Source organism: Planococcus citri, chromosome 5 (assembly GCF_950023065.1).
Source record: "Planococcus citri chromosome 5, ihPlaCitr1.1, whole genome shotgun sequence".
Classification (NCBI taxonomy): domain Eukaryota; kingdom Metazoa; phylum Arthropoda; class Insecta; order Hemiptera; family Pseudococcidae; genus Planococcus; species Planococcus citri.
In genome coordinates, this window is record NC_088681.1 from 61,825,865 (window position 1) to 61,841,391 (window position 15,527).

General features: G+C 34.6%; 2 protein-coding genes across 2 annotated transcripts in view; one reads left to right on the plus strand and one right to left on the minus strand.

Annotated features, from left to right (window-relative positions):
* LOC135848027 (uncharacterized) overlaps window positions 1-15,527 on the plus strand; it is a 623,146-nt gene that overhangs the window by 130,380 nt on the left and 477,239 nt on the right. The window lies entirely within an intron of this gene.
* LOC135848660 (cap-specific mRNA (nucleoside-2'-O-)-methyltransferase 2-like) lies at window positions 738-6,519 on the minus strand. Its single transcript, XM_065368612.1, has 9 exons — window positions 5,888-6,519; window positions 5,344-5,514; window positions 5,076-5,234; window positions 4,677-4,980; window positions 4,358-4,561; window positions 3,977-4,257; window positions 2,023-2,333; window positions 1,531-1,913; window positions 738-1,097 (listed from the first exon to the last, which is right to left on the minus strand). The coding sequence occupies exons 1-9, from the start codon at window positions 6,200-6,202 to the stop codon at window positions 1,000-1,002; spliced, it is 2,226 nt and encodes a 741-aa protein (XP_065224684.1). The 5' UTR covers window positions 6,203-6,519; the 3' UTR covers window positions 738-999.

Below are 15,527 nucleotides of genomic sequence, written 5' to 3' on the forward strand. Positions count from 1 at the left end.
AAAAAACTACTTTTTGCCGAAATAAATAAAATTAGATATCGTAAAAAAAACTTCTGCTTTTAGCAAAAATTTTCAAAACTCCTGCTTTTTGTCAAAAGTTGTACTTTTTTGACAAAATATTGTGGGCAAAGGACTTTTTTTGACAAGTTATCCAAAAAATTCTGATTTATGCTGAAATGGTCAGTAAAATCTTGTTATCAGCAGAAATAGTCTGAATGTACAGCTTTTGAAAAAATTGACAAAAAGAAAAAGTCCAAATGTTTATCTAAATTTGTGTAAAAAGTGTTGCTTTTTCCATTTGTAAAATTTTATATTTTTTCTGTTGGTTTCCTTTCCTATTCATTTTTTCTAGTTCTCTCAATGATACCTATGTTTATCACATCTATAGGTAAAATAATTTTCATTTTGAAGGATTAATGAAACATAATTATTTACTTACCTCTATTTGAACATCTTGATGTTGGAATATGACTTGTTTGATCTCGTTGAAATGCAAATTGAAAATCACTGCTGTACTTAGTTAGTACTTTACTTACCTAAAATTGAAGTTCCATTTTTTGCCCAATTTGAACCAAAAATCAATTTTTTTAACCATGTGCCATCTAATGATAACCCGATTTCGATGTAGGTGAAGTTTCAAACCACGACGTCTTCGATCGTTTACAATTTCCTTCAATTACCTCATACGATACTAATAATAACTAATGAGTACATATAAAAAAATAACAGTTTGTAAGTAAAAACAAAAGTGTATTGAGATCAATAAACAATAGGTACTTAGCTATGGTTAGTTATAGGTTTAAAATTGAAAGTTAAAATAATTTAAAACAAATTTAAAAAACTAATACATGGTATTGACGTAAAAAACAAATTAAAAAATAAGACTAAGGAAGAACTAGTCTTCATTGAATAAGTAATAAACGAATACATGGTATTGATATAAAAAACAATTTAAAAAATATAAGACTAAGGAAGAACCAGTCTTCGTCGAATAATTACTTACACTCTGGGATTTAACTTGATCACATGATTAATTTCACGGTACAAACGAGAGTTATTGGCTTCGACCAACCATTTGTAGAAACTGTTATTCGAACCTGCGAAAAAACAAAAAAAAATGAGTTAGTATAATTCATAAATAATCACACTACAAAAATTCGACTTATTGGTAATTCAAAATTATTAAGAAAATTTTTCAATACTTTTGGTAAGTAAAAATCGATTCAATTATTTTTTTTCAAAAAAAAAACTGTTCACAAGTTCACAAAATTTTTTTTGAGATTTGAAGAATTTTCATAATCATCCTATGCCAAAAAAACTTCAAAATTTTGATTCCAAAGTCGTTAAAATTTGTTTTAAAAAAAGTCCTCAAGATTTAAAAATTTTCATCATCTCAAGCCAAAGGGGGAAAACGAAAAATTTAATTGCCAAAGTCATTAAAATTTTCCTCAATTATTTCTCGAGTACCTATTTTAAATATAAAAATATACCATATTATCTAATAATTAGAATTCATGGAATGGTATTTACCAGTTATAAAGCTAATTGGCAGGAACGATATGACAGCACGTCTCGATGTATAAGCATCGCATATATCAGCCAACTTGTCCCTCCATAAATCCAACATATCGAGTTCCATGTCGACTAACAATAATTCATTGGGAGCGTTGAAGATGACCTGTTTGAACATCTGTCGCAGAACGCACAAAACATCGATATTGAACTGGGTTAATAACGGATATCCGATCAATTTGAAGTCATCTCCTTCCCGAAGGTCGAATAGTTTATCGTAAATCGTGCACAAGCTTTCTCTTTGCGCGGTGTTGTAGTCCTTCTGCATGTAGAGGATTGAGAAATCGCAGTAATTACGATAATTATCTCGATGAGTATCCGGAAGTTGGGTAGCGGCGATCCTGTAAAATGTGAAGAAAAAGGTTAGAATCGTCGTCAAAATTTGTATCACTATTATAGGTACATAGATGCATGGAAATTATGAATTGATGATATGGCAATGGTACTTACATGAATTTACGATATCCGTAGACTTTGATCATTTCGTTTCGTATGCGCATGAATCGGCCGTGGCAGAATTGAGAGCTGAGAACGACTTCGATGGGTTTTCCAAAAGTTATATCGACTTCATCGACGGGTATTTCGCATCCTCTTGGTAAACGGAGCTGGTCTTGTAAATTATTGCAAAGGTCGTCGTTCAGTTCTTCGTTGATTTTTTTGAGTAAATCGCTGGCTACGAGGTTGGATCTTTGGATACGGTCAGCGTGCGAGCCTTGTTTACGGTATTTGCTTTCGATCACTTGAGGTGGTTTTCTTTCCACCTGGACATAAGAAAAATAAACATAGATTAGAATACAAAATATTATAGTAAAGAAGGCATCAAGTTATCTCGCTGGGGAATTGTTTGGAGTGGGACTATCAGATTTGAACGAAACCAAGCTATATTGTAGATAAGTGTATGTCTTAGAACTCCATAACCAAAATTTCAGATGATAAAATTCATTTTTGGTTTTTTGACCAATTTTTGAAAAATTTGAAAAATTCAAAAAAGCTGTTTTGAAGATGATTTTTGAACTCTTTCTATTACAATTTTTTTTGACTAAAATGAGAACCAATGTGAATAATTTCTTCAATTCAACTCCCAAACCTCAATAATCTGTAGTTTTAGGCCATTTTGGAGCCTCCAGCGATTTTTTAAGTTTCTCCAAAAATTTCAAATTGCTCTAGATGGGCCAAAAATGAACTTTGGAACGTATAACTTTAATCAATGCTTATTGGGTGCCCTTTCGACCGTTTTAGGTGGTTACTCTTAAATTTCAAGAGGATGAGTGAAAAAGTAAATTTTTGACCAATTTTGTAAATTCTAGAAAAAGTGAAAAAAAATCAAATTTCAGAAAAAGGCATAAAACGAGTGATCTTTTTTGACAAAATATCATCAAGTCTGTTCCCAAAATCACCCGACTTGAAAACAATCGCAATTTGGTATTTTTGAAGCCTCCAGCGATTTTTTAAATTTTTTCCAGAAATTCTAAATTGCTCTGGAAGGGTCAAAAATGAATTTTGGAACCTATAACTTCGGTCGATGATTATTGGATGTCCTTTGGACCGTTTTAAGTGGTTACTCCTAAATTCCAAGTGGGTGAATAAAAAAGTGAATTTTTGTGAATTCCAGAAAAAGTGAAAAAATCAAATTTTAGAAGAAGGCATAAAACGAGTGATTTTTCTCGACAAGATATCATCAGGTGTGTTTACACGGTCACCCGACCTGAAGACAGTCGCAATTTGATATTTTTGGAGGCTCCATCGATTTTTCAAGTTTCTCCAGAAATTTCAAATTGCTCTGGAAGGGACAAAAATTAACTTTGGGACCTAAAACTTTGGTCGGTGCTAATTAGACGTCCTTTTCGCCATTTCTGGTCATTTTCGTGAAATTTCAGGAGGATGCGTTCAAAAGTGAATTTTTAGCCAATTTGTAAATTCCAGAAAAAGTCAAGAAAAAATCAAATTTCTGAAGAAGGCATAAAACGAGTGATTTTTTTGACAAGATATCTTCAGTTATGTTCACACGATCACCTGATCTGAAAACAATGGGAATTTGACCTTTTTGGAGCCTCCAGTGATTTTAAAATTTTCTCCAGAGATTTCGAATTGCTTTGGAAGGGTCAAAAATGAACTTTGAAATGTTGTATAACTTTGTTCGGTGCTTATTGGGTGCCCTCTCCACTGTTTGAAGTAATTAGAGTGAAATTTTAGATGGATCAGTTCAGAATTTTGACCAACTAGGGTAGCAAATTTTAGAAAGAAGTGAAAAAATTAAATTTCAGAAAAAGGCATAAAACCAGTGGTTTTTTGGACAAAATCAATCGCTATTTGACGTTTTTGAAGTCTCCAGCAATCTTTAAAAAATTTCCCCAAAATCTCAGCTTGCCCAGAAAGGGCCAAAAATACATGGAAATTTAATTACCTGATATTTAAGCTTCGGCAAATTCACAATATTATCTTCCAACTTGATCGGTCGAAGTTTATTCTTCTTGATATAATGTTGGACGAACTTCTCCTGCAGGAAATCGCAATGTTTTCGAAGTTTCGGATCTTCAGGATCGTTTTCATAAATTCGAATATAACGTTCGATGGCACTCATCTGCTTGGAGGCGAAAAGAGAAGCGCATCTGGTAATCTGACGATAAAACATCAAGTTGCATGTCACCAGTGGGAACATGGAGTACTTCTGGTACGTTTGCAAATCTGTGAAAAACGAAAGAAAAAAAGTGGTTAGAATACGTGATTTATTACGAAATAATTGGATTTCAATCGATGCAGTGTCCTCAAGAGGAATATTTCTTACCAATTTTGAGTAATTGATCTAGACACGGTGCGATGGCATCTCGGCCTCGGTATTTTTGGCAAACGATGTAGCATTCGGAATTGCCCTCTTTGCTGGTAGCTGGTTTTTCGACGGTGATTTCTTGGAAGGCTGCAGCCAACAGTGTAAGCAGACAAACGCTTTCGCATTCGAAAAACGTGAACATCTTGATGACGAAATTACCATCTAGAAGATCAGACAAAAAACATATAAGGTTAGATTCGAATAAACACATGAGAATATGTACAAGTAGGTACAATAATGGAAATTAAAATCATTCTTAATTAGGAAAGGTGCTTACTTTTTCGCAGAATATTCAAAGCGATCAGAGTTTCTTTGAGATGGAGCCACGATACAGTGCTCTCTTGCTCGTTGGGGTTATCCTGACAATCGAAGCTACCATCAGCGGTGACCAGATGAGGAAGAGCATCGTCGAAATTTCGGCGCAAATACGAAGGATACTCAGGATGAGTGATGTCGCCAGTCTGATCAGGACCAAAATCCCAACGATCGATGGTTTGCAGCATAAATCGGTCATCGTTGATCATTTCAGATAAGGTGTTTCCTTCGTAAAACGGATTCAAGGAGTTGGCCAACCAGTACCACTGTTGAAAAGAAATCACAAATGGGTTAGACAATGAATGGTATAAAAAATTATAACATGTAGAGATATTGTTCACGAATATGGAATTATAATTACCTTCAAATCGGGATGATTGAGTTTCAAATAATGATTCAAGGAGGCTACAAAAGCACCTGGAGCCTCGCATAGATGGAACGAGTACAACGTGTTTGCAGAACGAGCTTCGGATGGTATCAGTTGATACTTGTTGACTAATTCGTAAAATTTGCACCAAGCCTATCGAACAGAAAACAGTCGAGATTAGAAACAAATAATTACAGAAGATAAATCGAGAATAATATTTTAAAACATTGAATCGTCAAATAGATATTGGAAATATAAATACCTGAGTTAAAAATTCGACTTTAACATCTCGTCGTAAATGTCTCATGATTTTGTCGGATGGATTCATGGCTTTGGTATGCTTATGCCATTGGGATAATTCGTATCGGTCCAACTTGGACTTGACGATGTTGAGATCACGTTTGATGTCTTGCAATTCAGATAATTGGTAATTCTGCAAAAAAGCACACAGAAAAAGGTTAGAAGAAAATCGTGAGAAAATACATCGAGTACAGGCAGTGACGCGGAGGATCTAAAGCGAGGAAAAAAGTCTTCGAATTAATATTCTCATCATTTCCCTGACTGAATTATTTTTTTCGTGTTTTTGACCAAAGCAATAATTCAAGACGTAGGTATTCAAAAAAAAAAAGAGTGCGAGATCTATGGAATATTTTTCATGACAAAAAAAATGGGTTCACAGTCATTTAATCCGATTTTGAAAGAAAAAAATACAACCACCATGTTCCGCCGCCATTTTTGCCACGTGTCAAATCAGTCTATGAAAATATGCAAACATATCGAGAAATATATTTAGGAATACTACTTACATTCCACTTTTCTTCGGTGAATAAACGATCAGCGGATGGTAATCTAGCACCACGTGTATCGAAATGGTAAGTTTTACTCTCGAAACTATTCTTGAGCAAAGCTTCCAAGTCTTTTCCGTAATAATCCTCCAGAGATAAACTCAACTCTTCTTCTTCATCTTCGGAGTACAATAATCTAGGCGATCGCCGGTCAACGTTTTTATTATAACGATCATTGGTAAAATTTCGTCCAGCAGAACCATTCTGCGTGGAATTACGCGATCCGAAATTTTGACCACGTGGAATCGAATTACTGGAAAAAGTAGTATTCTCCATTTTGAAAAATTCGCGTATTACGAATAAAAACACGAATAATAAAATAAATTACGAAAATAAAAATATAAATAGGTACGTAAAAACACTACTAATAAATAATCGAAGTAAAAATAAATGCGTAAAAATACAGATTAAAAATAGCACAACATAAAAATTTGCATCACGTACAAGAACTTGGAGAGCGCAATAAGCAACGTGTACTCGAGAGAGCGACTAAAAAGAAACTGGGACGAGAAACGAGTTGCCAAACATCACGTAGCCCTTGCTAACGCGCGTAAGTGGTGGGGATAAAGGGTAGTTGGTGTAAACAACTTGCAACGGTTTAGCGCGGAACCGGTTTTACCTGCCTATCTGAAACGACCCTTTTGCATACGTGGTAATGTTGTTTACGTGTAACATATAGGGGTTGGTATCGTGTAAACGGCGTAAACAACATCTTAGCTCGCCAATCTGGAACCGGTTTGCGTAGGTGTTCTAGAGGGTTGCTTGTAAACAACAACATTGGAGTTAAGGTACATACAATGCCTATTGTTTGCAGGAGGATGAAAATTCCAAGAAATTTTGCAGAATGTCGGACGTTAACGGTTTTCTATTTATTTATGCAAATAATATACGTCGTCGAGAAAATTATGTTGGGGGGGGGGATTTTTGTATTATTAAAAATGCAACGAAGCAATGTAGTAAAATTAGAATTTTAAATAAATAACCAATTCTGGGGACTTTTTGATCTCGTATCTAAAATGGATATCCACCAAGTTTTTTTCACGTCTCATTTCCCAATCCATAATTTTTTTATACCATAACTCAACCATAAGAAAGGAAATTTTATCCTCTTTCCATATTTTGTACGATTTTTTTCAAGGTCCGTACACGTGGTCCTGCTTGAAAAAAGAAATTTTTCACCTAAAAGCTGCTCACTGTTTAGAGAAAAAGGTGGCCAGTGAGGAATTGAGGAATTTTTTTTGGTGTCTATGAGAAATTATTTTACATAATTTCCTTCATAATAAAGGTCAATTTTTTTCTTCAAATTTTCGGACGGTTTATTCAACTAAAACACCTCAAAACTGAATGATTAAGCTTAAATGGATAGTCTCAAGACAAATTGAAAAAACATTAAATTTTATCGAGAATTAGGCTATGATCATAATGTAGGTACATTATTTCAATTTATTTCAAAGAAAATTTCATTTTATAACTTCGTCTTTTCAATTTTTTTCACTTCAAAGGTGCTGGATTTGCCCAAAAATGCATTGAAATCAAATTTCGTATTCGAAAAGAACATTAAATTCTCCTTCAGATGACTAAAAAAATTCTACAGTTTCGTAAACGATTTTTTGAACACCAATTCAATGTACCTGCTGTTTAGTTTATGTGGGATTTTTTCAAGCGAGTTTTTCTGGAGACATTGCAGCGCTCGAATATAAAAATGGCGGCTGCGAAAAAACTATTTGGGCGGATTTGAATGATTCAAGTTTTATTGTGTGGGTCGTGAAATTTCCCTTAGAATGGTATCCTTGAAAATTTATTTTTACTCAATTTTTAACATTTTATTCAACCAGAACAATTTGAAAATCAGTGAAAGTCTGAAGAAATGACCTTGAAATTGAAATTGAGACCATTCGAAAGAACTTAAATTCCCTAATAAACAGGATCGGAAGCTCGTGTCTTCGGAATTCGGCGAATACTCGCTTATGATTGGATAAATAATTCAGGGGCAAAGATCAGTTGATTTCGATAAAAGTCGAGTAAAAAGCTCACAATTGCAAGTTTTTGCCCAATACGTCATCTAAAACACTCGTAATGCTTCCTTCTTTCGGTTTCAATTATTTAAATTTTTCTGAAGTAATTCAAACTGGCATTTAAAAGCTTCACCTTGATAAAATAGGTCACGTCTTTTTGAGACATGTTTCTCTGTACATTTTAAATGTACTCGTAAGTTTTAGATCCAATGTCTATGTATATTTTTCTTCAAATTTATTGTCCTTTGGTGATAAAAAAAATTTGATGAGTTCATGTTATTTTCTAATTTTTAAAATGTAATATTTTCTAAAAAAAAAAGAAAATTGAGGATTTCAAAAATTTTGGTGCAATTGGAAATGTAATAAAATTTTCTTTATTATGCTATAACATAAAAAAATTATGGGGTCCGCGAAATTGATTTTGAGAAGAACTCAAATTTATTATTCTCTATAACATGGCTTTTTCAAGGGTGCGTAAATGGTAGAAATAAGGATAGGTAGTTCAAGTAAACAACATCGCAATGCTTCTACGTGGAACCGGTTACCTGCCTACCTGGAACGACCTTTTTGCATACATGGAAATGTTGTTCACATATAACAAAGGGGTTGGTATCACGTAAACAACATCACGACCCGCCAACTTGGAAACTTTTATGTCCATTGTATGCAGGAGGATGAAAATTCCAAGAAATTTTACAGAATGTCAAAAGATAACTGACTTATTATTTATTTATGTGAAAAGAAATACGTCGTCGAGAAAATTATGTTTGAGGGAAAGATCGCCATCTTTTTTCTGGCTGAAACTAAAATGTTGGAATGTCTGAAAATGGAAACATGCAATAAAGCAACGTTGCCTGGTATGAATTTTAAATAATATGACCAATTCTGGGGACTTTTTGATCACGTATCTGAAATGGGCATCCACCAAGACACTTCCGAGTAGCCTTTTTTTGACGTCTCATCTTCCTCGAATAGGTTTTTGGAGTTAATTTATGTAGAACGAATTAAACTTTATGAAAAAAATTGATTGAACGTGAATTTTGACTAGGTGTGCTAAATTTCCTCCATCCACTTACGGATTGCAAAAAAATTTCTCATCAATTTTATTGCACTTTTATAGCATTAAAAATTTCATTTTTGGAGTGACTATATTTTTTATGGGAAGGAAGGCTGACCGAGGCACTGCATGAGCAACACTGTCTGAAAATGTAAAAAATTCTTTTTTTCAGAAATGAACATATTAGTACTTCGAGAACTTTTGGTTCGTATCTCTGTTCGGCTGGAATATTCAACATTTTTCTGAGTGGTCTTCTTTTCAAAATAATGATTCTGACCAATTTTCTTCAAAATTCTTAATTTTTTATTTGTCTAATCGCACATTCGAGTGGATTTTCATGTACAAAAAAATCAGAAGATTGGTACCAAATTCCCTGGAGACTTTCATTTATGTCGAAAATTGCCTCGAAATGTCCGTCATGGGCCTTAAAGAGGAAATTTAAAATACTTGAACCCCTGCTCGACTTGTTTCGTGAAAAATGATCCATGTCACCATGTCCTAAAAATAGTACATACCTGGGAACGAGTATTCAAGAGTAGGTTTTAGCTCAAGCCACGTTTTAACATTCAGGGTTATTTTGCTGTCATGTCTGCCCAACTTGACAACAATGCACTGCCTTTGAAAAACATTCTAACACATAATTGCCTGGCTCGGACGTTCAGGTGCCTAAATGATGGACGCCTGGTTTCGTACTTTGCATACATGGAAATGTTCACGTATAACAAAGAGGTTGGTATCACGTAAACAACATCACGATCCGCCAACTTGGAACCTTCCTTTTATGTCCATTGTATGCAGGAGGATGAAAATTCCAAGAAATTTTACAGAATGTCGGACGATAATGACTTTGTATTTATTTATGCAAAGAAACACGTCGTCGAGAAAATTATGTGTGAGGGAAAGATTGCCATCTTATTTTTCGCTGAAACTAAAATGTTCAAATGCCCGAAAATGGGAGACATGCAATGAAGCAACGTTGCCTAATAGTGCACAAAAAAATCAGAATTTTAAATATTATTATCAATTTTGGGTCACGTATCTGAAATGGAAATGCACTAAGGCACTTCTGAGTATCCTTTTTTTGACGTCTCATTTCCTTCCAATTTGTTTTTTGAATTTATTTAGCACGAATTCAACTTTTTATTATGAAAAAAAAATTAATAAAAATCATGGATTTTAGTAGGTGCGTTAAATTTCCTCCATCTACGGATTGCGAAAAGATTACTCATCAATTTTATTGCACTTTTATGGCATTAAAAAAATCCATTTTGAAGATATATTTTTAGGAGAGGGAAAGCTGACCGAGGCACTGCATGAACAACACTGCTCGAAAGTGGGAAAATCACTTTTTTCATAAATGAACGTACTTTGAGAACTTTTGGTTCGTATATAATTCTCATCTACATATTTTCGTCAAAATTATGAATTTTTTTGATCTGTCTAACCACAAATTCAAGTGGATCTCGTGGAAGAAAAATCAAACGATTGGTACTTACCAAAAATTCCCCGGAGAGACTTTCATTTCAAGTCGTTTGCTCAGAAACTATTACAGCTTGGGTGGCCAATCGGCCTTAAAGAGGATACTTTTCAAAAAAAATGTATTTTCTTAATCTGCTTCGTGAAAAATGGCTCATGTTTAAAAGATCGCATTTGAGAATCTGCATATTAACCTGATTTTGATTTTCAGATTTGATTTGTTTTTATCTCCGTTCAATTTGGCAACGCTGCACTTTGTTTAATAAATTAATTTTTTCGTTTCGGACGTTCGGATTCGAATCTAAGTTTTCTATTATGGCTAAATAATCTTCTTCGCCAGTTTTCGTAAAAATCGGGGGGTTTCTTCATTCACCAAGTATAGCATTTTTGGGTGAATTTTAGGTATCCACCACTAGATGATTTGCATGAAATTCCACAGAAACTTTGATTTTGAATTGAAAATAGCTGGAATATCTTTAAAATAGAGGCATGGCCTATGAGGCTTAAAGAGGAGAATTTTCGAAAAAAATTATGAGTATATTTTTTTTTACTTCAACCTTTGCTCGATCCGTTTCGTGAAAAAATGATCCATATGCTTAAAAAATATGTATAGTACCTATTAGGAACGAATATTTACGAGTAGACGTCAGAATAAGCCATGTTTTGATGTTCAGGATTGTTTTGCTACCATCTCTGCGCAACTTGGCAACGCTGCACTGCGCATAAAAGACATTCAGGTACATTATTGTCTGGTCCCCGACGTTCAGGTGCCTAATTACGGACGACTGGTTTCGTATTCTGTTGTATTCCTTTGTTGTATGTAGCGAAGCTTTGGAGTTTTGAGTGACAGTTGCTTTTTACTTACAATGGGACCTTTACAACTCGTCAACTGCGATCGATTTGAAATATAGCTCAGTAAAATGGAGCATGTCAATCAGACCTCAGAACTAAATTCTATGGTACCTACTGGAATTGATGAGTTTTCGATTTTTGACGAATTTTTCAAAATGGTGGAAATAAGTAGTCCATTGGTATAATTTTCGAGAAAATAATAAATATAGAGATCAGAAACTTGAAAAATCGGTTAGTATACCTACTGAAGTCGACCCTCTATAATTCGATTCACACTATTTTTTGGTCGATTTGAAGCCTCCAGCAAAATTCGATTTTTCTCCAAAACCTTCGAATCGCTCTAGAAGAAGTTTGTAATCAAATTGACCAGCTGAATTCCAAGTCGTCGCTTTTTGCTTTGATTTTTTGTCTAGATTTAATTACTAAAAAAAAATATAAAAGTTCATGATTCATTTTTTAAAAAATTGTTGTGAGAAAATTAAATTAAAAAAAAAATAGTTTTATAGTATTTCCAATTGTTTAGAGTAATTAAATGGCAAATTCAAAGTGGTGAGTTGAAAAATGTAGCTATTTATTTTACAATAGGTAGGAGTATTTATGCGTAGGCATTCGCGTAAGCCATGTTTTCATATAGGATCGTTTTGCTTTCATCTCTGCTCAACTTGGCAACGCTGCACTTCATCGCGCCATTTACTTGTTTTGAATACATTCAGGTACATTATTATTGACTCGGACATTCAGGTGCCTAAATGTCGGACGTCTAGTTTCAATTCAGGTGCATTGTATGGCTCGGGTTGGACGTTTAAGCGCCTAAATGGCGGATGTTTAGTTTGGTACCATGTTTATTTTATTTCTTTGTATGCAGTTTTGGAGTTTTAAGTGAAGGCTGTTTTCCACTTATGTACAATAAAAACATTTACAATTTCGTCAATTCTGGAAATCTAAAACTCATTTGATTACTTACCACCATTTTTGGGCCAATCTACCTCGAGCCTCTAGAAAAATCTGATTTTTCCCAGAAATTTGAAATCGATCCAAAAGACCTTTTAATCTTCAGCAGCTAAAAATTTGTTGGTTGGTTGACATTTCCAATTGATTAGGGTAGGTAAATTGAAAATTCAAGGATACTAGTGAAAAAATGTATTTTTTCACGATTTGAAAATCCTAAATTAAAAAAATTCTGGAATCGCCAATAGTCAGGGACCCCGCTTAAGGATCCTCCAGGACAACTTTTTTCTTAAAGGGGGAGTCCTAAGGAACATTTCTAGCCCTTGTACTCAAAAGAAAGTGGCCCTACTTACAAAATGGCGGAAATTTTGATTGGCATGCAGGTACGCTGAAATCGCAAATTTTGCATTTCAACATGAGGCTTGCACAAAATTTTTCAAACCGTACAAAAATGGATCAAAAGATCAGGCAAAAATTTATCACCTGTCAAAATTTCAAGCGCCAAAGGGCGTTTTTCGATTTTTGGTGAATTTTTGAAAATCAAATTCAGGCCAAAAATAAGGGAAAAATCGAAATTTTACCAAATTGACCAAGAAAGCTAAAATTTGGGATATACCCTATTTTCGACATGCCAAATCGATTGGAAACGGTTTCAAACCGTTTCGAGCAGTTCTGGAGCCTCCAGCAGATTTTTAGAACTCGAAATTTCCACAAAATTTCATCAAAATGCAGTTGGAAAGTTGCAATTTATTCTCCAAACTAATTTCAATGCGCCTCCAGCGATTTTTTTAAAAATTACTGGAGCCTCCAGCAGATTTTTAAACTTTGAATTTTTACAAAATTTCATCAAAAATGAAGATGGAAAGCTGAAATTTACTCTACACTTGAATTTTAACACCCTCTGAAAACGACTTCAGGTGGGTTCAAGTCATTTTGGAGCCTCCAGCGACTTTTTGAAAATTACTGGAGCCTCCAGTAGTTGGCAAGCTAAAATTTACTTCGCAAAGTATTTTCAATGCGATATGAAGTTGACTACATGGTGGTTTCAAATAGTTTTGAAGCTTCCAGCTACTTTTTGAAAACTTCAATTTTCCAAAAAGCGGCATACGACCTTTCAAAAACTCGCTGGAGGCTACAAAACGACTTGAAATCAGCAGTCGACTTCGTAGCGTATTGAAATTAGTTTGCGGAATAAATTTCCATTTTCCGTCTCCGTTTGATGAAATTTTGGGGAAATTTCAAATTTCAAAAATCTGCTGGAGGCTCCAAAACGACTTGAAATTCCTCTGCAGTTGACTTCGTAGCGTATTGAAATTAGTTTGCGGAGTAAATTTCGGTTATCTAACTCAATTTGATGAAATTTTGTGAGAATTTCGAGTTCTAAAAATCTGCTGGAGGCTCCAGAACTGCTCGAAAGGGTTTGAAACAGTTTCCAATCGATTTGGCATGTCGAAAATAGGGTATTTCCCAAATTTCTGCTTTCTTGGTCAATTTTGGTAAAATTTTGATTTTTTCCTTCACTTACTTATGGCCTGAATTTGATTTTCAAAAATTCACCAAAAATCGAAAAACGCACTTTGGCACTTGAAATTTTGACTGGTGATAAATTTTTTCCTGATCTTTCGATCAACTTTTGTGCGGTTTGAAAAATGTTCTGCAAGTCCTATGTATGTTGGAACGCAAAATCTGCGATTTCGGCTGACCTGCCCATTAAAATGACCGCCATTTTGTAAGTAGGGCCACTTTTTTTTTAGTACAAGGGCTATTTAAGAGAAAAGTTGTCTCAGAGGGTCGACGGGTGTGCAATAGATCCTTAAATGGGCTCCCCGACTACAATTCCTGCTACAAATCACTCATAATTTCATTGAAAGAGACACTGCTTTTATCTCCGGCAACTCAAAGTTCATTTGACGGTTTTGGATTTGTTTTAAAATAAATTGAAATTTTCAACTTGTAAAACAATACATTTTCAACTAGTGACTTTAGATTTTCAATTTTCCTGCCCTAATCGATTGAGGATGTCGAATTTATAACGGGATTGCATTTTCAGCTGGAGAAAATTCAACTTCTGCTGGAGTTTCCAGATTGGCTTGAAAATGAAGGTAATCGGATCGGAGGGTTGACATAAACCGAGTTTCGGGTTCTTACCACTATATCAACAAGTCCTTCAGGCAGTTTTTGGCAAAATGGCATCCAATTTTTTTGATTTTTTTTTAGTTTTTTTTTAATTTGCACTCTGCATTTTTGAAAATCATAGTATTCTACTTTGTCTTTAAATCACGAGGAAAATGGAAAGAAAAGACGCCCCCTTCTATATTGAAGGTTTCCATGAAATGGCTTGTTAAAAATCAACCCATTTCGGCAAACCAAAGCATTATCGGCCCAAAAAAGAATTGAAAAGAAAAATCTGAAAAATACGGCGAGGAAATCATCCAAATAAATATAAAAATTCCAAAGCAACTTTTTCAGTCGGTTTTAATCTCGACGGAGTTGAACATCATCTTGAAATATGCTCTCGAAGATTTTTTCAAGCAAGTTTTTCACCACGTTTTCCCTTCACATTTCTCCTCCCCAAATACCTCCGTAAGATAAACAAAACAGCTCGAAACGTTGTTTACACTGGTAATACGGTACCTAGGTAAAAATACTTTTTATTTATTACGTTTAATTCTCAGCACATTGGATACGTTTCGAGTAAGTATCTACTCTGGCATATTCGGTGCTCGGTGTTGTTGGTATATCTCTCATATTTCATGTACTCGAAGCATAGACTAAACGATGAAACGACAGGTATGAATTTAAATCAGCTGAAACTCGTCCAATAAATCATACCGCCGATGGTTAAAGAAACGTGTGGGGTACTAAACTTCAAAAACACGCGCCAATACTATATCGAAAATCGTAGGTAGGTACTTTTCTTCGAGATTCTCTACATCTACATCGCAGCAGCAGCCAGCAGCAAGAACGACGAGAACGAGAAAGAGAAAAACAAAGTACATAAAAAGATTTGGGTCGAATGTTCGACCCTTTTACCAACAGCACGTCTTTTCTGGCAAAAGTTAACTTCATTTATTTATGATACCGGTTAGTCACCTAAAGCTCGCAAAATATGTTGAATGCTAAAAACAGAAAAGCTTTTTCACTTCGGAACGCCTTTTCTGGTCGCTAAAACTTTTTACGTGTAGATGGTGATGCTTCTAGGGTGACTTGATTTGGCATCGGGATCTCTAATGTGACGTAATTCACCACGTAT